Source organism: Ammodytes marinus (genome assembly GCF_949987685.1).
Source record: "Ammodytes marinus genome assembly, chromosome: 3".
In the NCBI taxonomy this organism is placed as follows: Eukaryota; Metazoa; Chordata; class Actinopteri; order Uranoscopiformes; family Ammodytidae; genus Ammodytes; species Ammodytes marinus.
Window position 1 is genome coordinate 18,526,053 of NC_137232.1, and position 26,446 is coordinate 18,552,498.

The 26,446-nt window shown below is 42.3% G+C and overlaps 1 protein-coding gene across 1 annotated transcript in view; it reads right to left on the minus strand.

Annotated features, from left to right (window-relative positions):
* nxn (nucleoredoxin) overlaps positions 1-26,446 on the minus strand; it is a 54,361-nt gene that overhangs the window by 13,292 nt on the left and 14,623 nt on the right. The window contains exon 2 of the mRNA XM_080025190.1: positions 387-504. Within this exon, the coding sequence (XP_079881316.1) occupies positions 387-504 (118 nt within the window). The remainder of the gene's footprint in view (positions 1-386; positions 505-26,446) is intronic.

Below are 26,446 nucleotides of genomic sequence, written 5' to 3' on the forward strand. Positions count from 1 at the left end.
TTTGGGTGTGTTCCTGTCTTTGGAAGTGTTGGTTAAAGCCATTATACATGGAGAAGCTGTAAAACCATCTACTACCCACAGCCCACAGAGACACTGAAGAATGCTAGCCAACCAAGAATTCAGGGTTAGGCAGGTATGACAGACAGAGCGTGTGTGAGAAACTGATCTATGTTGTTGCTTTGTCCTTTTGACCCTCAAATGCCTCCCCGTTACCTCATTAAACAAACAGTGATATTTTTAGGCTGGAAGGACTAGTGGTTGGGGTTGAGGTCGACCATTTAGCAAAGAGGATTAGGGTCAGAGCTTGAGGTCGGTGGGGCAATAAATATAACTCATAGTGGTTGTGCCGTCACTAAATATGTGTTTTGCACGTCTGCGGATCTCACCTTTAGGGTCATCTCTGACCACCAATAGGCCGTTTCGACACACCACCTTCCCCGTAGTCGCGTCCACAAACACCAGAGATGGGATACTGGTCACCTTGTACTTGTTCCACAGCTTCATCTGCGCAGGGGAAACAAAGATGAGGAGGGGTTGGGTAAATTAAAATCATAGATGGAAAGACATTAAACGCTCCCTATTTATTTTAATTTCAGGGCTGGAAAAAAACTGTTCATCCCATCGGCCTAAAATGACGTCTTTGGTTCAGCTACAGTATGTGTTCATTTGAAATAAACAACAGTATAAATGAAACAAATGTCAACTGAGTACTGTTTGCAATTTTATTCTGCCGTTTTTTTTAAAGAGGCTCGGGAGACTGTAAGGCGGAATATAAAGTACAGGGAATTCAGTGAGCCCTGAGGTGAATAAGCAGAAAGTGCTGCACTTTAAAGAGGCTGATGTGGTGCAGCAAACTCCAACTGTCCCTGCTGTGTCATGAATACGAGTAAAAAGGGCATGCAGCTGAGAAGGAACTGAAGCGTATTGGCTCTGCAGGAACGGAGAAGTTTTAGAGTCCTTCATTAGTGTCGATCAATTCAGGGAAGTTCTTGGATGGATGATTCATACACTCATTGGCATTTATGAGCGCCCATTCGCCTTACATTTAAGCACAATTCCCCCCGATATGATGAGTTGATTTATGAATACAGCCTCATAAAGTCAGAAAAAGAGGCTTTATAGGCAGAAATCTGGGCATGCACCGACGCTATTTATAGAGTCAAGGGATCCGTGTAGCCCTCGAGATCAAAGAGGGGGGGGGGGGGATTTCACATATCTGAGGCTCACTTTCCATATCAGAGGGAAGAGTCCTAGCCTGTGAATAGAAAATAGCCGTGTCTTGTCAAGAGCGGCAATATGCTCTGTGCTATGTTGCTGCTTCAACAAGTACAGAAGAAGCAGCAGAAGGGAATCCCCTCACATGCACACTGTCTCCAGAAAAGTGAAGTGTCAGTGTGTGTTTTACCCTTTTTTTATTTAACCTATATCCTTCACGTTCTGACCCATTTATTAAAAAGGAAATGATATATAAAAAGAGTAAAAATAAACACATATATGACTGCACCACCATCCAATGTATTACCTGCTGTAACACTCTTTAGGTACCCATATAATATAATGATGTGCACGGTCTGGATGCTGCATTTAGTTTTTCTAGTAGGTTGCGTGCCAAATGAAGTAAACTTGGAGTTCGGTTACAGTTGAGCTCCAGGTTGATGAAAACCTTTCGTTGCCCTTTTTGTGCAAACAGTGACTTCTCTGCAGCAGCGCCGAGCACAAATACTCCCGGTGTGCAGGCTGGAAAAGCCAGAGGCGAGCTTGCATGGTGGTGGTGTGTATGTTTTAGTCATATTGTGTGTGTCTCCCTGCTTTGTGCATATGTTGTCACACACTCGCCAAGAGGTCAACCACAGGCCCGCACTGACTGCAGAAGGTCAGACGGTCTGGTCCCATGGACAAGACGACCCGGAGCCTGCAGACAATCTTGGTCTGGAAGTGGGTCAAAAGCAAAAAAAAAACTCCAGGCGTCTGCCACAGTCAACAGTTTTACCACACACTCCACGCTGCTCTGGAAACTCAATCTCTCCCTCACAAATTGATGGGGTTTGGGGTATTAACTGTGACTTTCTCCAAGAAAAGCCAGCCTGCATGCCTGACACCACTGCCTCTGCATACTGTCATCCGGGATGATGATGTGGGATTGAGAGCCGGATTTAGCAGAAACAGTGTGAGAGGGACACACGAGGGGGGAGCAAAGTGATTTGGTGATTGGTTCTGCACTAGCACTGCAATGTCAAGAGATGTAGGCTATTCCATGTCAAGGCCCAGTGGTATGCACGCTGAGGTATGTAACAACGTGGTATCATTTTTTATAGGTGTCCAAAGAATGACAAATACTATGCACTGTGGAATTTAAAACATCTGTTTTTTTCCCACTAGATCACTGACTCTAACAGTAAAGTGTCGTTAGCTAGGTTTACCTTTTCTTGGATGTTATGACAACAAGATTAACAATCTATCGCCATGCTAGCGGCTCTGTGAGGCTGTACCTCTGTTCCATACAGCAGTGCTCGAAAGAAAGAATATTTTAATGCTCACAATGACCAGTGATGAGGACTATCAAGGAATTACGTGTGCCATGTTACATCCTCTTAACAAGTTAGCATGCTAACTTAAGCTAGTTAGCAAAGCTGAGGCCAATACTCATTTGTTGTTCAGGTATTTGGCAGTGCTTTAGTTCTCTAGATCTGTCTTTGTCTTGTCTCAGAATCACTCTCATTTTATCCTGTCATGTCTGGGTCTCAGACGAAAGAGGACTTGGATTTTATTTCCCAGGACCTGTCAAGACCACAGCTGCAGGGGATATTACTGAATTGCATCTTAATCCTTTGGGGACCATGAATGTCTGTACAAAATTTTACGACACCAAATATATTGGAATTTTATTTATTTGTTTATTGAGCAATTTTTAAGCAAGTATAAATAACAAAAAATATATGCTACAAGAAAGAATAAACCTGGAAAGTAATACAAGCCACTCTGATCTGTAAATGTAATATTTTGGTGAGGAACAACAGACTGTCAAACTGACTTACTGTCCCTAGGCCCCTAAAGCTGCTTGCATGCCTAAATACGGAAACCACGGAGTCCATCACCACACTCCAGGTTAATATACATCCTCCTAAGGTCACCTTAAGATAAATGAAGAGCAGTTATACTTATTTTTATGTGACGAGTAAGATTGGCTGTGTACCAAATAGAAGGCCTTCAAAGGGGTTCCAGTGCTCTCGTGCTGCAGCATCGAGGGAGCAGCTGAGAGATTTGTGGAGCAACCTCAGAGGCAGAACCCTTCTCCTCCTCCTCCTCCTCCTCCTCCATGTCTTTCCGCTAATTTACTGCACCCTTGAAAAACGTTTGCCTGGTGATTTGGTTGTAGATCAGGGTGGACCCTGGATGTTAAGTCCTTTTAGCACTGTTTAAGAATAAAAAGGGATGATATATGATGTAATGTCTGAACTTATAACTACAAAAGCTACTTGTGCTGGAGTCTGTCGCAAACCAACAAACAAACAAATAGAAAAGCATCAAATGGGTTTCAGCACCTCGACAGACAAGAATGCATTGTGTCATTCAGTGTGGAAAAGAGGCAGTGATGGGTTTTTGTTGTCATCTACCTAATGCAAAAGCATCCTCCACAACACTGAAGACAATGGTTATCACAATAAACAGCACACTCCTGTCTTCCTGTCCTCATCCTGAATCGAAAAAAAAACATGGAGGATCACATGCCGCAGTGATCCATTTCCCCCAAAACACGGTTTCATTGTCGAGGAGCCCCAGGCTGTCTATTATAGCCGAGACAATACATACAGAATGTGACATGATATGTTGTACTAAAAAAAAACACCCAACATAAATCTTATTCTCAGATCTGCCCTCATTCCTTGGCCTGACAAACAGCTTTCGCCTTATAATAGTGCTGTTAAGGATATTCTTGTCAGATTTTATTAGGCTGTCACATGCGTTTGTGTTTGTGTTTATGTGCACATGTTTGACTCGACGTCATTGAAAATGAGGGTCACCCCTCAATTGGTCTCTCGAGGATAAATAAAAGTTAAATGAAATGAAAAATGTGTCACTTGATGAATGTGTTCCTTATGTGCTGCTGTAGAGCGGTGAAGATTAATAGTCTGTCTTAATAGCTTGTTTGCATAGTTTGATGAGGAGGGGTGATAGAAGTCTTGTATCTGACTGTGGGACACATTGGGCTGAGCCAAGTCTGTCATTTCCCCTGTTTCCATTTATGTTAAGCTATGTTAACCATTGGCACGTTCATATGTATCGTACCAATGTGACAGAGGTAGCGACATTATGATTGAACCAAAATGTTAAACTATTCCTTTCAAGTTATCCACCAGATTTAAAAAATATTTGATTTATTTTTCATGTAACAATCAGAGACTTCCAGGATTTTCTTAATTTCCCTGCTTGATATCATTGTAATCCTTACTGATTTATGGAAGATTTATGTTGGGAGGAATAGGAGAAATTCTGTCCAGCAGGGCAGCCAGTAGCTAATTTGCATGCAAACTGCTTGCAGACAGGATTCACTGCATAGAGACTGCATGTTGCCACTCCCAGCCGTCTCTAAGGCGCCTCAATTCATTATCAATATCATCAGAGTGTGTAACTATATAGCCGAACAGAGGGCTTGGCTGTGTAGCACGCACCACACTGATTTAAGGATGCCAATAACCTCACGCAGCGAGCCCACCAAACTGCTAAGACTCTAGGGAGAGCCGGGAATCCATACTAACAATCCATTTACTCTCTCAGACATGCCGACATTAGCCTCACACTACGCCCGGTGCTCTTCATGCTAATTGGATCACGCATGGCTGCAGATCCATATTCAGAAGGAGAGCAGATCCGCCCACATTGGGGCCAGTAGATCAGTGTGCATGGACAAACCAAGGGGTGAAAATCTCACTGATCAAAGAAAACGTTGATTTGGTTAAGATGTAGCTACATTTGTTTGATGGGATCAATTACTGCAGTCATGTTCTCCCTGTACCCATTCTGGACTGCAAGACTAAAACAAATGGAGAGAGAGAGAAAGGAAGGGAGAACCCCCCTCCCTAGACATACATGTTAAATGTCATGCGTGGCGATCGCTTTCATGCCTCTTTGCACTGTTGAACTTTATGGCAACATTCTGCACTTTAAGAGATGGGGTTAGTTTACGTTGAGAAAGCCCCAACAGATTTGAGGGACAAGCGTTTTGTACGGTAAAAAAGTACACATCTGCTTCAGTTTTAACCCCAGTCCGCTTTTTTTTTGCAGCCGGATCCTGCAGTGGATTTGGCCCTGTGCAGTGGCTGTGGTGTGTTGAGAGACTAGAGCGGAAGAAATTGCATCACTCAATGAGCCCAATTCACCTATCATTGTTGGAGCAGATCTGCTTTCACTGGGCCGGTCAGGCCTTAAGCATGTGCCACTCCCACCGCTGCTTCATTATAACAGCGTGCACCACAAAGGAAAGTCAAACCTTTACAACAGAGGACATGAGGTGTCCTGCTGTGGTGCTGATAGTGGTGCACAGTCTTTTATCTCTGAGTATCATGACGGACAAACGGTGATAATCCAATTGATAGCTTGAATAAAAAAACAATGAATAGGTCTGGATTCATCCTGAATGGACAGGGTTCTCCATTCATAGCAGCACAAAATAGATTTTTTAAATTTAATTTTACCTCAGGAATCCTCAATGGCATTTTATTATGGGGCAAAAATGTTCCTCACATAATCTTTTTATTCATGTCAAGGGGAATTTAGTGGCACAGTTTATTGCACGGAATGAGGAAAAAAACGTTCCACAGTACTCGGGGAGGACAGAGGAAATTGTGTTCCAGTTTGATTTGATTTAAACCTTTTAAAAAACGAGTTATTCAAAATTAAATCAAATGTTGGTCGACTCGAACACCGATCTTCTGCAACGAAGAGACAACAGTCGATGGACGGTCGCGAGTGTGAAACCATTTGTCAGATGATGGGACAAACAACAAGACATGTTCAACAAAAACACTTTTCTTTTACTGGGACATTTTTTTATTGGAAAGGGCCTAAAGGTGTCGTGATCTCTGATCGTAAACATTTACTATAGCGGCGTAGCGTAGGGTAGAGCACGCTGGACCGGACCTCTTGGTTTGCCTCTTGGCAGGCGCTAACACAAGTGTATCTATAAGTCAAGCCTATGACCTGTATAGCATGGATTTTCTTCATCTGCAAATGATAACCCTAACCCTAACACCAACAATCAACAGTTCATTTAATAGTCTTAGTCTTGGGGTTGTAGACAGATGCCTACACCGCTGTTACTCCCTTTTGGTTGGGCCCCTGCAGCCAGCTTCCAATTGACTCGCATTCCTCCATATGCTGCACCCCGCCTGTGCTCAATGTGCTCCTGAGGCTCTCAGTAACTGCATGTATCCACTTCAAAAACCCTGTAGCTGCTCTTCACGGCTACAAAGGGAGCCCTCCCCTCCTACCTCTTACCCATACTTCAGCCACCACTATGCAGGCTAGTGTGTGTGTTACTTAGCACTTCCATCTGTGCTGCTCTGACCCGGCTATCGCTTTACCCGGTCAAGAGTCTTCACCGCCGGTGGTGAAATACACATCTCAACCCATGTGACAGCTGCACAGTCGCCGCCCTTTCTTCGTGCTAGACTGGGTGACCTATCTGTTTAAAGGCCTTTTCTTTTTTCTCTCCAGCTATGTAACTCAAAATATAAAAAGTAGAAGCCACTCACTCCAACCTACTCCACTGTGCTCATTACAGAGGCTCATCCTGCACCACACATGCGTTGTGATGGGGCAAATAAGCTTGCCGGAAAATTGTCGAGCTGAAAAGGACACAGCAGGCTTAACATCGTGCCTCTTCAATGCAAAATGCTGCTGCTATCTTGTGTATTTTATTAACCCCTATAATATTCTCAGGACGAGCCATTTTGGTGGGGGATCGTCAGGAACGAAGACGTGAGCGATGCTGGCCAAATTGCTTTTTTCGATAATGGCCCCCCTGTTGCCAGGGCAACACCCCCACCACACACACACAAAGTCAGGACATGTCACGAGTTCCAGACACATTGTGGGCTCTTAGTTAATAATTCAGTGATAAATTAAGGGGTTTTGTGAGGAAAACAGGTGCCAGAATGTCATAGGGCTTAGTGTAAATAACCCGGCAGAAAAAAAGGGAGAGAATGAGGGAGTGAGAAACAGAAATGGGGGGAGAGAGAGAGAGAGAGGGGAGGTGTGTGGGGTGTTTTCCCCCATCCACCCTTCTGTGGAAGCACAAAAGCGACCCCCTGAATACAGGCTTTAAATCCAAACTTGGACCCTGCACGGCGAGAAGTTTTTATGTTGTAAAAGGCAGCGTAAAAAAGCAGGGGGTGCGGTTATAAAGGAGTAAAAAGCCAGGGCTCAATAGGTATCTGCATCATTGTCTCTCCACAGGCGTGGGCTGCCCCTGAGGCCTACATTTGGCAAGGCCAAAGGTCAGGACGGTAGGGGGTACATTCTTCACTCCCAGCACTGTTGAGAACAGTCTGCTTACCTCCCTCCCTGCCCCCCCAACAGACTGACTGTTCTTTATTTGTATCCCTCCGTCTATCCCACTTTCTTTTACTTGTATTACAAAGAGCTAAGTGTAAACCTATTACACACAGGCTATGCACTAATATGGAAAAAGTGTTAATTGCTTTCGTCTTGCATCCATTCTAAAATTATATTTTCAACCCCCAAGATGGGTCATCTTAGATAAGAAACTCTCCATCCATAGCGAATACATTTCAAACACCAGTCTAGACATTGACTTGTGATCATCATGTGTTTTGAGGCATCTGTGTGTTTGTCATGTGATCCAAAACAGAGAACCCTGATTTTGCTGTTGGTCTATGCGCAGTATAAAAAAACAGCTAGATGGATATGTGGTGAAGCTGTCATCATGTATAATTAGAAAAGACTCCAGGAACCAATAGTTGTGGTGTTTAATTATGGTACAACTAATAAAGAAATACAGAACTGGGAAACATAGGACCGTGGGAACATAGGTAGCCTACACTCCCTTGGTTGCTTTAGAATAGATAATTGGACAAGCAAGACAGATGCTAGCTTTAAACATTATCGTTCATATTTTCAAACAACAAATTAAATTTATTGTTACAAGAGAAATGGCTTTTAGTAGCCTGGCCCAACCAAACCATCGTACTTCATTTCATTTGACTACTGAAGTGAAATTAAAATTGAGCGGAAGTAGGTAGGCGGGCGGAGCCAGGCTAGGCTTTTAGGATGAGAGCTAACAAATGGGTTTGCCAACCATAATGCTACCTCGGATAACTTGTTAGGTTAGAATTGCTGCAGTGCAAACATACAACTCTGTATCCAACTCAGTAGCAATATTCTACATAGTGCTAATAATAACCCCATAAAATGCAGTAAGCTGATGAGACAATTATTGAAGAAATCCTAACACTGGATTAAAGGTTCAGCTAAAATGATTTTAGTTAAGGAGCTTAGGTAAGACAACTAGCCATGAATTTTAACATTTAAACATTAGCTAATAATGACGTAAGCTATAGTTAGTCAATCCAACAGCAACTTTTAAGAAAACAATGTGGAAAAAAACACTTATTGTCCAAATGTTCAACCATCCTTTTTTTTGAATTGTCTAAATAAGTTTGAAAACTAACTAACTAATGTGCAGTCACGGCAACATTCTTATTCGGGTCACCTCTGCGGGTCAATCGTTAGAGTACATGAAGTGTGCAGTAATGATTAACCTCAGCAGTGTTTACAGGATGACATAAGCGTATTGTACTGCATTTGATCCAGTCCAGGCCTGCAGGGTCTGACAGACAGACAGACAGACAGATAGATAGAGAGAGAGACGATATAAAGCTGGTCTCTGGCTCTGGACCAGCTGGACCTGCTTTATCAGTTACCTTAGCGTGACCCCATGAGACTGGCATTATGTACTCACAGTGATCAGCCAACTCATGACTTGGAAAGCTTGCTGCATTTTTTTGAAAGTTTTTTTTTGCATTCCAAAATGTAATACAACACGCACTCTCTTTTTTACTCACTTTTTCTCTCTCTCTCTCTCAGCTGTAATCCAATACAGTATTGAGCGATTCTAGCATTAAATGAAGCCAAATATGAGCACAAAGTGTAAACGTCAGAGAAACACTTTGCCTCATTAAGTCATTTGCCTCTGCATTTGGGGAATCTCAGCACATTACATATTAATAATGAGACAAAACACACATTAGAATGAGCCTTTCAGCACAACTTCATTTTTACGCATGTGCTTTACTGCTCAATTAGCTACACTCAACAAACAGACCCCACAGCAACCGTGCCTTATTTCTACCCGTAAGCCTACACATAACAGATCCTCTGCTATACCCCAGTTTCCTAGAGTGCCAGCGGTGTTGTATGGTTGGGGGGGTGGGGTTGGGTTTAGACTGCTTCCCTGCTGTGACCTCTGTTTGACCCCGCATTTAACTCCCACCACTCCTCCTCCTCCTCCTCCTCCTCCTCCTCCTCCTCCTCACTCTGGTGCCCTGGGAAGTCTTCCCGGAGCCGCATGCTCAATCCCTGATCCCATCACGACGCACAACACATTAATATTTATGGGAATTTTGAAGGGAACATTTCAGACACATTATCAGCGTTTCTCAGCATAATCAGGAGGACAGCTCTGAATTCATATACGACAATCTATGTAACACATCATTAGATTTGGGTGGCTCGCAGTATTTTTTCTGTGCTCACACAAACCAATCTACAGCCAGCGCTATATACTGAATGTGCCACTGAGAAATCAGAGAAAAACAGACATGTCAAAATAAAAAAGTTTCATTAGAGAGCAATTTTACCGGTTCACTGCATGTCAAACTGTGTGAAATGGAATTAGTAAAGTCCTGGGCTCATGATTTTGGACCGCACTGGCTTGTCGAAAAAAAAATAGATTTTGCAAAGTGCGTTTGACATACACATTTCTTTATAGCACTAGCATTATAATAGTGTGTATTTCATTTTTATGTCATTCTGATTTGCTGGTTTTTCTAATTGTGGGTTGTTGCAGCAGTTTTATCCTGGGATCACAATCAGAATTTGGATGCAGCCCGTCTTTGGTAGCCTAAGGTTTACATCGGATCTCAGGACCATTTAACTGCATCGTTGGTTTTGATCTTCCAACCAAGGATTTCACCATGTTTCTCACTCAGTTATTTCAGCGCAGGCCATAACACCACAGAGGGATTTTACAGTCATTCTCAAAAAAGCACAAGTCTGTTTCTATCTTAAATTATGTTCTGAACACATCCTATAAAAGCGTTATAAAAACAATAAGTGCCACAATGTAGAGACACTGCGTACTTGGCATGATAGTACCGTATAATGTGCTCCAATTGTACCCTCCACAGCCTTCAAGGAGCCTCATAAATCACAATGACACCATGCCACTGGTCTGTCTCAGAAAAACACAGACTTGTGACCGAGGTAGCTCTCTCAGACCTTAGCATGACAACACAGACACACAAACAAACACACCCTTATATGTTTACTATACATCGCCATATGAGCCTCACATCCAAATTCTTTACAGAAAAGTCACTCTTTTCTGGTATCTCCAAATGTCATAAATCTAGTTTCTGCTGCAACAGGTTATGATGCAGAATGTCGGGCCGCCATTTTAACATTTCCTAAAGGAAAGGTTGTACTTACTCTTTCTGCAGAATGCAGCTCTACAGTGACATTTGGTTATATGGTGACACTTTATATCCTTGCATTAGCCTGTTTCCTCCTCTAGTCTTACGCTCATTAAAAAGTCACATCTGTTTGGCTGGCGCTGCAGGCCGGCCCTGTGCATTTTATAGGCAAGCTGTACATCTGGACCCCTCTCGTATCTCTTTCAAATCCCTTTCCGACCCACGCCCACCCACCCTACTCCGTGCTCTCTCATGCTTGGATTATCCCACCCCCACTGCCACCTCTCAGACACTTTTCACTCGACAGATTCAGACTCCCATAAGCTCCCTCCTCCTCCCACAGAATCAGCCCATATTGGCCAGTTGAAGAGGCTCTTGGGCCCAGATTTCATTTCATCCACGTTAAGTGTTGAAACAAATATCTTACCGATCAAATTCCCATCAAGTCTGGGCCACATGTCTAGGGATGCACATTTTCATTAGCCAAAATGTATCCCTTTATGTTATGTATGAAAAAACTCTTAATTATGGTCTTTATTGAACGCAGGTGAACATTGAAAATGGTAAAATGTCTTACATAATAAATGCCCTTACATTTTATCTGGAAACCCACAATTTAATTAGGACATTGGGGATACAGTTTCACTGTGTTTTCCATCAACTACGGAGGACCTTACAGGACTGGATAAAAAAAATTGTGAAAAGAGTAGATAAAAGGACACAGAGACAATTGAAATGAAAATTCAAATCGAGAGGAGCCAGACAGGCTTGGAACAGCGATAAAACAGGACATAAAAGCCCATTGTAAAAATGCGTCCCAGCACAACTGTACTTTGAGAAGTGGCGTAAGAGATGCTACTGATCTGGCTCTCCTCAGCTCTGCCAGAGTGCTGCAGACCTCAGGAGCCTTGACAGCAAAACCCTGGTCCCCTTTTGTTATAAGTGCAGTCCTTGTAACAACCTGTAGTGTTCTGCCAGAAGACCCGAGGCTACACTCCCCCCCCTCCCCCCCTCGTGAGTAGTTGTAAAAAGGTCTGATGTGTAGCTCGGAGCCAAACCCCTGCTGAGCCTCAAAATAAACATCCATCAATTTTCTAGATACTTAAGGTCAGGACTGTGGTGGCAGCACAGCAAGCTAAGCGTCTTTTTTTCCTCTTACAACTTCCTCCAGCTCCTCTTGAGGGATCTCCAAAAGCTCAAAGAACAGCCGAGAGACGGGAGGGATGTGGGGGAATTTCTATCAGGTGCCTGAACCACCTCAACTGGCTCCCTATTAAGGCAGTGTGTTGGTGTCTTCAACCCACTTATTACAGAAAAAATCTTACGTTGCATTGGCTATTGCCATGAGCTTAAGCCCATGAGTAACAGATCCTCAGAACCCAGTGTTAATGTTTTGCTATTAATTGTTGCATAGCCAATTACGTTCAGATTAGTATGTCAATTAGCTATTGACCTGAATATTTTCTGACTTAACTGATTAATCAATTAGTCTACAAACCCATCATGTTACCTCAGACCCTAAATCTGATTTTCCCTGATCGACAATCCAAAATCCACAAATATTTACATCTGAGAGTGCGGAATCAGTGAAATCATGGCACTTTTACTTAGAATAAAAAGTGGTAGACAAGGTTGTTGATCCCAACTCGTGGTCCATTGAGTAGCCGTTCTGGAGCATTAAATCATTTCACATTAACAGCAGATGCAGTTACCACATGCAAGGAGGAATGTCATGAAATGCTTTGAATTCATTTGGATCTTTCTTACTGCTGTGGATTGTCCTTGAATGCATCGTCAACAGTCCCGTGCCCCAACTAAACAAAATGTCCATGAATAATTGAATTGTATAATTGTAAAGCACATTGAGCTTAATTTCTCATAGGAAAGGTGCTTTACAAATAAAGTTTATTATTATTATTAAGTATTCCGTAACGTGAGAACAAAAAGGTAATTAAATGTTTCTAGTGTTGGATTACGTATCTCAAAAGGTTTCAAGACTCTGCAAGTTGATTTACTAGCAAATTGCCTCAAGTAACAAATCATTCTTAATCTTGTAGATAATTGGGAAATAGACGCAAAACCACCAGTATAGCTTTGAAGTCATGTTCAGAACTGTTCCCTCTTTCCTGCCAAGTCAATGAACACCGCTTCTTTTTGGAGAGCTGATACGATAACAACTATACACTACAAGTGTTGTGTTGAAAGGGAAGACAAATAGCTAACATGAGGGTTTCATAACTGTACACAAACATCTGGCAGAGAGACGGAGCAGCATGTAGAGATGATGAAAGGAGGGTAGAAGAGACAGACAGACTGAGGGCGACATGAGTGTCAATTTTCAGGGTCACGTCACCCTGTTGGAGGGCTGATTGACAGGGCAGCGCACAGGTTCAAAGTTCAAGCCTCTAAGTAGCCCTGACTGAAACAGCACAGCCTTCATGTCATCCACTCACGCCTAACCTTTACGCAACCCCTAATCCTCGCAACACCGCCAACCTGTCATTTACATAAACCGTTAGTGATCTCCCCACTTCTTTAAGTGGGATTTGTCTAGTACAAACCTGTACAGACTCTCAGGTAATACAGCCAAGAACTGAAATTATTATCGGAAGGTAAAGGAAGCTGTCCAGCGTCTGCAACTGAAGCTTCCACTGCATCCAATAAACATGAGCGGCATCAGAGAGAAAGTGTTGAGCTCGGCGGTTTGTTTGTAATTCAGCTCCCACAAGTCTGCCAGAGGGATCTGAGGCCTCCCACGGATCTGGCCAGAGGTCGCCAGCACTCGCTAAGCCCAGGTTTTCCTACGGACTCTTCTGATTCCTTATTTCAGCACTTCCAGAGGCTTTTTGGACAAGGTGATGTAATCTATGGGACACAGATCCTCCACCTCCCTGCATATTACGCTTTCACAGTTTAAGGGGTTAGAAATGCTTGAGCCACCGGCAAAGAAATGCAGTATCAGCGTGATAACGTTTGGCCTAAAGCAATGGCCTTACAGTGGGGACGTGAATTAAAGGACAATGTGGAGGAAGCGACAAGCTTGACATAGTTTTGATGCTGCAAATGGTTGGCAATGGCAACTGCCTTACACTAATATGCCAACTAGAGATATCAGATTTCTTGTTTTCTCAGACACCTCACCATTTATATTCCAACCGCGTGTTGCACCAGCTACTGTAGGAACGAGTCCAAACGTGGCTTTGTGACAGTTAGGCCATAACTCACTTGTAACAAGGTAGTAGTTACAATGCAGAGTTAAAACAAGAGGTCAACTGTTGTCATGGAAGCTGTTAGAAAGACTAATAGTAGTGCTTTTCAGTGACACGGACATGCACACTCGTTATTGTTCTGTGTAATTAACTTAGAACCTGCCAACTAACACCCACCTTTCCAATGGCTCACCCCGCCTTCTGGTGTGGCCTTTCGGAACAACTATTAACACTTTTTAACCTTTTCTGTTATAAGTTGGTTTATACTTTCCATCATAGTCACTCAGTAGAAGCTTTCTCTCCAGGTTGACCTAAATTATGCACTGGATAAAACGTCCCCCTCTGTTGTGGTTGTAGCAACTTACCAATGTGTGAAACTTTCTTGTTACAACATAAGATGAGCTAAAGGCTGGTGTCCATACCTTAGCCAAGAATCAAACCTTAATCTCAATCTTATGTCTAAATACTCTACTGAAATGGACTTTTTAGCAGCTCATAAACAGTGCAACTACTGCAGCACTGCAGATACATGATTACCTTGGTTGAGATGACGGGGCTCGCTTTTATAGTTACAGTCAATCTCAGATGTTTTTGAAACATTTCTGGCCGCAAGGCAGAGCAATGCAGACGTTAAGATTTGTAATCAGGCTTAACATTTACAGAGGAGGAGGGGTAAACTCTTTTAAAGCCTGCCAATAATCAGGAAAATAAAAAAGGGGAAAAAGACACACAGTGAAACTTTGTGTTTTAAAGACCTGTTCATTCCTTTTCTACAGGCACAACGATAGAAGTAGGGGATAAACATCTATACTTTGGAGAGAACAAAAGTCAAAAGTCAAACAAAAAAAACTAGATCGGAAATGAAAGACAGGACTATGCCGCTTCCATATACACTTGTGACCATTAGCTCACTGGACCTTTGTAGTGAGTAGAAAATGGAGTGTGGTTCAAAGGGTGGGGAAGGGGGTGTCCTTTAGTGCTTGGACTTCCTCCAACAGTTGTCTGGACTCAGCTACAGGAAACCTGCACATAACTGCAGCCAGGACAAAATGGAAGAGGAAAATTAACCTCTAAAGACTTTCCTGATCAGTGCTAATACTGTATGACATCTTCATTAGTGAGTGGCGTGTTTTAAACTATTAAGTAAGCATCTTATATAAGGAAAACACGGGGATGTCCAGTGCTTTATACACCCTCAGTTTAAAGATAAGGCAAATATGGCGTCATGTGCTAACGAGAAAATCCCCTGAATGCATTATTGTTCCAATGCTGGTTTTGAAAAGCTGTCCAGGGAAATGTGATTAATGTTTTCCACAAACTCTGTGGAGGAAGTCCTAGGAGATTTGGACAGAGAGAGAGAGAGAGAAAAGAGTTGAGTTGCACTTTTCAAAAGTAGTAAAGGTCAGTAATAGGCTTACATTAAAACGGAGGGATTCATTGCCAAAAGGAAGGAGGCCCTTCCCATTAATATGACTAATGAAAGACCACAAGCAGCGGTCATTAAAACGCAAATGTCAAAAACAAGAAAAAAGTAAAGATTTAATTGTTTTCCATGGACTACCAGATTCTGAGCTAAAGGACAATCATAGGCTTTTTATTTTTATTTTTTATAAATCTCCTTCACTGAACAACGTCATCCCTGAGCCTGTCAGCTTGGTTTTGAGCTCCACGCAGAGACAAAGAGGACACACATGGGTGAGGTGCAGCTCTCCCTGCGTCTGTGGCAGCCTGGAATGTGCAGTGGGTTTATAAATAACCGGTAGACACAAAAGGCGCTGCTGTTTCTCAGCCGGACCACTCTCGCAGAGCACCCTCTCCACCCTCTTGGTCACTACCAACTAGCGTCTCATTGGAGCTGTTAGCACCAGTGCCCCAAAACCATGAACCCACACACCCAGCCAGCAAGCCTGCCTACATCTGTGTAACCTTGCAGCTCCGGCATCACCGGCCCTGCAAGGTCTCAATACAGGCAATACTAGTCAAAGCAACATTTAAGAGCATAAAGGTGGCAGTGTGTCAGTGGAGTGTATGGTTAAGTGAGGAAGGAGGAAGTAAGAGCATGCAATTATTGCTGCAGCCTCTATTTTTTTAAGGATTTGTATACGTGTTATGCTTATTCATAATTGTTTATCCAGTGGTTCCTAACTTGTTTTTGTCTGATTTAAACCTTGAGCCATCAGATAAGCTCAGCCCTCCATTCTCATCTGTTATCGTTCATTTGAATACATTATCAACGGGATGTTATTTAACACTATAATATAAAAGTTACCCATTACTTTTAGCTAACTATTTCAGGAGTTTACCCCCAACTTACATATTACTATTGTTTAGCTACTGTATAATAAGTTAAAACTACAGCTAGAAGTAGGCCTATTGGAAAATGGGGGCAGTTCGGTTTAGCTAAGGGTAATGGAAAACTGATATCAGGGAGGTTAAGTTTATTACACATATCTTTTTTAACCATTTATCTGTTAGCTAATTTTAGCTGTCAGTCAATCCATTATTTTTAGCCTGCTGTCGTTAGCTAAACGTTTATCAAGTGCTGTCGTTAGCTAAACGACAGTAGGTCTAAATATTTGGATCAATATGAGCAGGGAGGTTCAATTTTTGTTATTGCATTAATTTCATACAAAAGGGAAAAGATGGAGTGTACCACATTTAACTAAAAGCCAATATACACAAGTCCCTATTTATATAAAGTATATGGTCCGTATGCAGGTAAAAGTCTTGATACTTTTAGATCATCTTTCTGCGCCAACTTATTAATGCTTTAGAATAATTGCATGCAAAGTGAGCAGGCAGTCCTTTTGAAAAGCAGCAAGGGGCTTCTGTGCAAAACTATGTCCTGCGCAAGAGCTGATAGGAACAGATTATGACGAGAATCAATCCGTCCTGCCACATTTACAGCCTTCATCCCGTCACCCAGCCAGCTGCTGCCTTCCGTTGGACCTCGACCAAGATAGAGATCAGCCTGGTTTTTATCCCCTCAGTCCTCTCATCACCTCTCTAGTCCGCCATTCCTCCCTTCTCTCCCTCCTCCTTTTTTTAAATGGAGGACTGTAATGGCAAGCATTGAAAACACACACACTGGAGAGGCAGGGAATGAGGGAGGAGGGGGTGAAAAGGTGATGGGCTGCACAATAGCCTGTCACACCGCATTTAAATGCCTTTCTCTGACAAACAGTGGAAATGGAAAGTGAGGAGGGGTGGACGATCCGTACTTATGTCCCATTCAATGCGCTGTGGAAAATTGGATTGTGATGCCGACTCTGCTCTGCAGTGTGATTTGTCAGTGACACAGCTTTCTCTCAAAATCACCACAAAGAAAATACATCATCCTCCGGACCAGCTCTATTTTCCCTGGCCGGGAAGCAAGGTTCCTTTCCTTTTAGGGCGCTAACGCAGAGAGTCAACAATGACAACATGGAGGGAAACAACAGAGACTGAAAATATATGGGGCTGTGTAAAAATATGGGGCTGTGTAAAAAAAATATATATCTATATATATAAACACCTCAATCCGACTTTTCCCCCTCCTTAAATCAAAGAGAAATATATCCTGCAGCTAGGAGCCGTGCACCTATATTCACAATCAGTTAGATCTGAGTAACGTTTCTCCTGGGAGGTTCTTTGTAAAGAGTTCAAACTAAAAATTGGACTCAAAAGTACCCATTTCTGTCACGCAAGGTAAAAGAAAACACCAATCATTTAGAAATATGCCTGTAAATGTTGACTTGTTGACATTTGGTCATTTTTTTTTAGAAAGAACAGCTTGATGTGCTCTGCATTCGCTGGTTGAGAATGATAGTGAGGTAAAAAGGTTTCTGAGGGGAACATTTCCTGGTGTGGTTTTTCCATTTCTTCCTGTGGGCGTGATGTGATTGACAGTGAACGGAGTACAGTTTTGTTTCATGCACCGATGTGAAAATAGTCAACTTAGGCAATGTGGAATAACAAAACAGTTGGGGGGGAACTCCTCACTCAGATTTTGATGAGATCTACCTCTAGAAATGTTCACTTTTGTGGTGGTGCCTTTACATATTGTACAAAATAAAAGGGAAAAAGATGAATAGACAACAGCTTCCTGAGAAGGTATGAGAATAAGGCATCACCTGATATGCTGTAGAATGATATGCTGTTTTGAAACAGATCTGAAACAATAGGTCCATCAATCGATTAGTTCATCGATAGAAAATGATTAAGGAACTAATTTGATAAACGATTATTGTTTAAATTCTTAAGAAAGAAACATTTGACCTGACTAAAAAGCTTTAATTATATTTGACACTATTTTGGACTAAAAGTCAGACAAAACAAGCAATCTTTTTTTTTAACCAACAGACCAACAACAGTGAACATGTGAAGCTCACTTGATGCTCAGATGACTTCTTGTCACATTGCAAATAAAGTTGTCCTCAAATTCTTTACACTCACAGCCATTGTGAAGTTACTGTGGCCAATTGTTCCTCTTTTACAGCTTTGTTTAATGAGATTGGCGCCTTAACATCAGTGTTTAGCGTCATGCAGAGTGTCATTACATCGCAGACACAGATGCAGCAGCTGGATGTAGAGCGGATCTAATTAAATGCTGTTCCACATTAACAGGATTGTGCGAACCTACAGATTTCAGCGTGCTCCCTCTGGCCTGTGAGTGGCACTGGGTGTAATGCATAAGAGCAGGAACCGGACAAAGTGCTTCCTAGAAATACACACATCCTGCCAGACGCAAGCCAAACCGACATCCGTACACATAGATGACCAGTACGCCATTGTCCCTTGGGGTGGTGCAACATGGCGACGGCCCTACAGTCGCACAATGGGCGAATGAGGAGAGATCGCAACAGTGAAGCATGCTTTTCAAGGCTTAGGGTCTTTATATAGCCCTGGGCGATATCTAGAGGTGTAACCTGTAATGTCACTCCCAATCACAGTCCAATTACAGGCTTAGCTCCATCTAACTTATCTGGATCTAACTTAATATGTTCCGTCTTTTGCCTGCAGTCATTTAGTAGTCTCTGGGCTTTAGGGCTTTGGATCAAACCCCATGTAGATCAGGTTTTGCTCTGGTCGCTGCCATATACCAACCAGGAAACTGTGGTCTGTCAAACATATAGTATACACGGTGGCCTAAGGAGCACACTGTTTGTGAGTGGTTGCATTTCCCCAACATAAACTACCAGCTTCATCTGAGTGCTGAATGCGGGTTTGCTTGTATAATGGATGAAACATGTGTCGATGAGAGCAGACAATGAGCTACATGCTAATTAACAAACAATCATGCATGAAATCAATTCGGTTTTACTCAGAGCCAACTTTGTAGCATAGCGCTCCATTGTGGCTCCAACTTCACATATCCAGCTGGAGAACTAAACAGTCTGATTGGACAACATTAAAATAATGATCATCTCTCTGAGTGGAGAGCTTTCAGATATAAACAGCAGTTCATATGAATAGGGAGTCCGTATGGGAGTCTGCCACACGACTGGCTCTCTTTGCTCTCTGTTTATGTGCTAACTCACGTTTGTTGAGACAACAGAACAACTGGTCAAGATCTCAGTGGTTGCTTCTACCGACTGCAATGCCAGAGTTTGCTCAGATAATATTTATATTTTCTGACAGATAACCTACCACGAGTAGACCGCACAGCCTGCTCTTAACTGCCGCGTGTCACTCCTGCTCACTTTGAAATTTATGGACCTGAAAACATTCCCTGCCATTTCATTTACCCCTATAGCATAACAGCCCACTTCAGAACAGTTTGAATTCACTCTGACTCTCCCGGGGTGACCAGAACATATGTGAAAGAAATTGCCCCAAGTTCCTGACATAAATGATCTGGATATTATACTGTATTATAAAGTTCACCCCAAGGCCTGCCTGAAGTACACCATCTTGAATGTACTTAAACAAACTAAACTAAAACAAACAAATAAAAGCCATGTACCAAAAGAGTTACATGAATAAATAGATATATAAAAAGATTGCCTTGTTGCCATCAGAGAACTAGATGGGACAAAACAATCAAGAAAGACCCAGTAGACATTAAACACATCACACTTTACAATATTCATGACGGTTGACAAACAATACTTGATTTGCTATGTTTACGGACTTACAGGTAATAGGACTGTAGCAGTGAGTAAAGTTAAGCCAAAGAAGACTCTAAACACTCGCAAGGTAGATGATTGAAGATTATTCTCTGCCAAACCAACACTTTGGTTATGTTACCATTTGTATTCGTGGAAGAAAGAAGGATTCGAAAAACTACATGAACAATCCTGACAAAGACCTGATAGTGGTGCATACATCATCAGGAGACCATGAATCTCAACAACTTTGCCAATCTAGCAAGCAATGGTCCGAGATGTATAGCTTTGGACCGTTATCGTATTTCACAATTACCAGTCATGATCATTTGACATGAGAGGCAATTAGGTATCCAAACGTTGTATTCGGCTTTTTGTTGATAGGTCCCTTTGTCTTTGGCAAGAAATGAATTTGGAAAGCATCTCTGCTACATGATCTTTTTCCCAGAGGAATACAATGTTCCCTTGTGCAGCCCATCGGATCAGTCTGGCCAAGTGAGCAGCAAATGGACCAGCCTGGACTGGTTCATCCCAGATTTGAAAATTGTATGGGACACTTTCTTCTTCCCTTCAAAGCATTTTTCTCTCCTGTGAAATGACCTGGCAATGCTGCCATTTTTTCATTTTTAATGAGCTCAGAAAAGGCTTTACTGTTTCCACATGGAGAATCAGTCAGCAATTTTCATACATCATACAACAAAAACAAACAAAAAAAACACTCTGGCCTACATGGAATTACAGTGGAATATGAAAGCAAAAGGGACATGATGCAATGCTGCATTTTTAATTGATTTTGTTCCACTGTCCATTCGATAACGGTCTACAGAAATCCAATAACCGCTAATTGCTCCTCCAAACATGAGCACTTGGCACGTAATGACTCCACGTCTTTCACACCCGGTATATTTTTCCCCCTTGTGTCTCTATAACCTCAGCTCATCCAGTGCTTTAACCCTGCAATACATTTCACAGTGCGGTGCCCCTCCCTTCCTTAGATCTTAAATGATTAAGTGAAGTAATTTCCCAAGATTGCTCAGGGTCCTCTTGGCCATTAGAAACCTACCAGTCTAGTCCCTAAGCAACAGAGATCGCTTGATTTCCTGTGTCAGACAAATTACAATTCGCAGAGTTTCATCCATTACGAGAGCATGTATCCTCTACAGCTGCCTCCATCCTCTAGAGCTGTAGCACACTCAGACATGAGGAGGACAAAATGGTAACTTTCAAATCTTTAAACCGGTCTCTCTGTTTGTGGATGCCCAATGCGGACCTCTTAGCAAAGCATAAGAGAAACAAGTTGTTCTCAGCAGCCAAGCAAAGCGTAGGTGTCTCCCTTTCTGTGGGAAATGTAGGAAAAGGCATCGGGTGGTTAATTTGATTTTCAATTCCAAACAGCTGCTTGATTACTGATGTGTTGTGTGCCATTAGGCCATGATGAGCAGCACAGAACTGGGCTTTAGAGGAGCAGAAAATAAAGCAGATATGCTGGTCAAAGATCCCTTTCATTGTACTAATTATATCTAGGGCTGAAGGCATCTGCATGGTGGAAGAAAAAAAATACTTTAGAGAAATAGGTGATAGCAAAAGACAATCATCAAATCTGGATGAATGCCAGGTATTTAATGTGTTAATTAAATTAACTGAGAAATGGGTTTCATTGTTTTTTTTCTGGCTAGCTTCTGATTCTAGGGAGCTACAACATAACCTCAGTTGGCTGCATTTTTAAGTAAACTCCACATATTTTGGAAAGATGCTCACTTTGCAGACCAGATTTCTCCTTACCCCGTCACACACAGATAAATATGGATGTTTCGGATCAATGTTAATTTTATTACAGTTTGTGCTCTTTCGCAAAAACAGTCCTCCGCTGAGTGATGAAATGAGACATTCCAGCCACTCTTTGTGTAACGCTGTGGTTTATTGTTTAACATTACGTCATCTCCATCGCCCCAAAGCATTTTATGGACTGATCGTAATCGCGACAATGCTCGATTGTTTAGTTGTGAAGAGAAATGGGAGAGTTATCCACCTTGGCAGCTGGAAAACATGGCTCCTTTAGGGATACTGGAGTCACAAAGGGAGCGAGCGGTCTGTCCGAGGCGGGGGACTTTATCAACGGTAATGGCCCATATTGAAATAAATCTCTGGAGCAGGAGTGTAGTATTGATGCTTAACAAGCCCTGTCAAGTGACGGCTTTGCATATATTGAGCAGCATTGTTGGAGCTGATACACTGCTCCAGTACTTAGGAAGAACATGGTTCAAATGTCTCTATTATATCCAAACACATACAGTCATATGAAAAAGTTTGGGAACCCCTCTCAGCCGGCATTATAATTGACTCTGCTTTCACAAAAAAAATATAAAAGTGTTATGTCTTTAATTTACCAGGAACAGCTAAGTACTGGGATGTTTTCCAAACAAAGATTTTTTGAAAAGCATTATTTGGTTGTATGAAATAAAATAAAATGTGAAAAACTGGCTGTGCAAAAATATGGGTACCCTTGTGGTTTTGTTGATTTTAATGCCTGTAACAGCATGTAAAACTGATGACTTTAAACACAAAGTTGGTTGGATTATGTTGTTAAGCCTTGAACCTCATAGAAATGTCTGTTTAATCATGAGAACATGGATTTTAGGTGCCTAAATGCAAGTTGCACTTCTCTTTGACTCTCTGCTGAAGTGAGACAGAATGGGATCATCAAAACAGCTCCCAAAAGATCTGAAAAACAAAGATTGTTCATTGTCATGGTTTAGGGGAAGGCTACAAGAAGCTTTCCCAAAGGTTTCAATTGTCAATTTCGACTGTAGGGAACGTTGTCAGGAAATGGAAGGACACAGGCATAGTGGCAGTTAAACCCAGGCATGGCAGACCAAGAAAAAAACAGGAGCGGCATAGGTGGAGGATTGTGAGAATGGTTGCACACAACCCACAGATCACCTCCAAAGACCTGCAAGAACATCTGGCTGCAGATTGTGTATCTGTACATCGTTCAACAATTCAGCGCAATTTGCACCAAAACATCTGTTTTTTATAAAGACCAAATAACTTAATTTTTGTCTCATCAGTCCAAAGCATTTTCTTCCAATATGAAGCTGGCTTGTCTAAATGAGCTTTTAAATACTCCATGCAACTGTATCTGTGGCGTGGGCGCAGAAAGGGCTTCCTTCTCATCACCCGGCCATACAGATGTTTTGGTGCAAATTGCACTGAATTGTAGAACCATGTACAGATACACAATCTGCAGCCAGATGTTCTTGCAGGTCTTTGGAGGTGATCTTTGGGTTGTGTGCAACCATTCTCACAATCCGCCGCATATGCCGCTCTTGTACTTTTCTTGGTCTGCTAGACCTGGGTTTAACTGCAACTGTGACTGTGTCCTTCCATTCCCTGACAACGTTCCTTACAGTAGAAATTGACAATTGAAACCTTTGGGAAAGCTTCTTGTAGCCTTCCCCTAAACCATGACAATGAATAATCTTTGTTTTTAAGATCTTTTGGGAGCTGTTTTGATGATCCCATTCTGTCTCACTTCAGCAGAGAGTCAAAGAGAAGTGCAACTTGCATTTAGGCACCTAAAATCCATGTTCTCATGATTAAACAGACATTTCTATGAGATTCAAGGCTTAACAACATAATCCAACCAACTTTGTGTTTAAAGTCATCAGTTTTACATGCTGTTACAGGCATTAAAATCAACAAAACCACAAGGGTACCCATATTTTTGCACAGCCAGTTTTTCACATTTTATTTTATTTCATACAACCAAATACTGCTTTTCAAAAAATCTTTGTTTGGAAAACATCCCAGTACTTAGCTGTTCCTGGTAAATTAAAGACATACCACTTTTATATTTTTTTTGTGAAAGCAGAGTCAATTATAATGCCGGCTGAGAGGGGTTCCCAAACTTTTTCATATGACTGTATATCCACAGACAGAAACTAGTTCTTACACATCACCTGAAAGAGCTCAATGGCTTTCACCCTAAACCCTGCTAATAATTAATACCTTCTCCACGGTAAGGCTACCTCTTAGCCCCATGTATCAGCAGCAAGGTCTAATTGTTTGTTTGAATTGTGGATTTCTGGAGTGTCACTGCCTTTTCAGGCCCTTTTTCCAGCAGTGCTAGCTCTCACTCAACGTGAGTGACACTGACGTTTGTTGCAGCCCCAGGGCAGAGGGCAGGTATCACCCAGTGAGGGCTGGAGTGAAAAGAGGAACCCTTGTACGGTTGGGCATGGGGCAAACCGCCAGAGCCGCTGAGAGCAAAGGGTTGACTTCATAAGCAGCAACGGCTTTAGCTCCCATCACGGCGAGCAGCACATCAGCGGTCCAGGGGCAGCTGGCCACCGAAGCAAGCAATTGGCCTTGATCTACAATTACCACCCTTCACTTGCTATTCCATTGAAGGAAAAAAGGGACGTTTTATTCATAAAAGGGATGAAAGGACGAATAATTCGATTTTTAATCAAGCTGAAAGAGGCTCTTCAACGATAGAAAAAACTGAGGAGAGGGAGGTGGGATCTGTTCAATTGGAAGGAAAAACAGAAGTTACACAGACCCCCCTGTGCGATAACAAGCTTCATCCATGTGCTTTTGTACTGTATTAATTTTTCAGACATAAAAAGACCGACAAAGGAGGAATGTGACAAAAGGACAAAGCCTTTCAAAGCCTAGTTTTCTTCCTCTCCATATCCTTTGGGTGTCTGTGTCGGGATTCCGTGTTGAACAGAGAAGGATATCCAAGCAGGGGATAAACAATGCAGGACAAGCATGCTGCATCCTGAAGGGTATCTTACAGGGATGTCCATCTTGTCGCTGGAAGCCAGTAGGACGAAGTGAAGCCATAGCAATGGTTTTGATCGGCTGTAGAATGTGCCAGCTGCCATCAAGGTACACTAATAAAATAAGATTGTGAGCAAAAATGGCACCCATACCCCTTGAGCTTGAATCTATAATTCAATATCTTGTAGTGTTCTCTTTAAAGTTTACGTTGAATATCTAAAAGGGATTTGAGATTATAAAAGCCAAAGTATTAACTTCCTTACAAGCAGCTTTGCGGCATTTCCAAACATTTAGGTGACTTTGCGGCAGCTCTCAGCAGGATTGGTTGATGTTGACAACACAGCGGGGTGCCTGTCCCAACGAGGGAGGGGAAAAGAGGAAGAGGTTGGAGCAGGGGAGGGGGGGTGGAGGCGGTAAAGAGGATTACGAGGGGCCGGCGGCGAGGGGGGACGGGGGGCTATTGTTAGAGCCTGAGAAAGTGTGCAGGAAGAGAGGCACACATTCAGGAAACCACCTCTAAACTCTGGCCCTTTTACTGATGAATAACAGGAAGCTTGTAAGATAGCCGTGATGCAGGTCTGCACACACAATCCTCGGCCATAACCCACTGAAATTACTTAAATGTCCAAGGTCTACATTTGTGCAGAATTTATGAAGACGGGCAATCCGCAAAACATGACGAGCGTAGAAAATATATACGTATCGTGGGATAAATGCAGCATAGGCCTGCCTGTTTAGCATCAATTCAACCGAGGCAATTGCCATTTGGAGTGTTTCCATTTTTTCAGCGGCTGCATTTGGCAGGCTGTGATGACAGAGCGCTGCTCATCTGGGAAATGGCTGGGCAGGAGGATGTTGCAGAGAGGCAAAACCAACTATGTCTGTAGATGCCATTATCAAAAAAAAATCCGAATTGGACGTGAAAGATAGAGAGAATCCACTTTCTGTTGTTAGTACATATTAAAAAGGCCTTTTTTGATAATACTTCACCTGAAAAATGTCTGCCATTGCTTATCTGAGGTGGGCTGGTGCAAGGTTGGAAAAAGGGGGAATGCAGAGATTTGAAAGAAAACAGCAAGGCCATTGATAGATAGATAGATAGATAGATAGCTTTATTGTCATATGCACCGTTACAGCACAATGAAATTGTCAATCAAATATGATCAAAACCAGACCCATACAGTCCCGATAAAGCAGATTATCTGAGTTTTTGAGTGTTTACCTCTTAATAAATAATAAGTGAGGATGGTTTTTTTTAAAAGACAACTGATGCCAGTGTGATCAGGAACTCGAAAACACACATGGCATAACTAGAAAGAAACCTGACCCAGTTTGCTCGTCCTGCTCTCTTTTGTGTCAGTGGGAAGAGGACACTGCTGCGTGGGTGGAGTCTATAATAAAGCAACATAGCGAAATGGTGTGAGCGCACAAGTGTGTGTCCAAGCCCCTCAGGTTGATAATAAATCTTCAGAGTGGTCCTGTCCACACTTAGGTGTCAGTTCCCACTCCGTGTCACGACCACCAGCTATGAAACTTTATCATGGCATTTATTTACTTTCCAAAATGGCACCGCAGTCCAAAAAAAATCCATTGCCTCTACCAAAAAACAAAAAAAACAACAACCTTGAAGCTACATTACATCCGCATACATTAT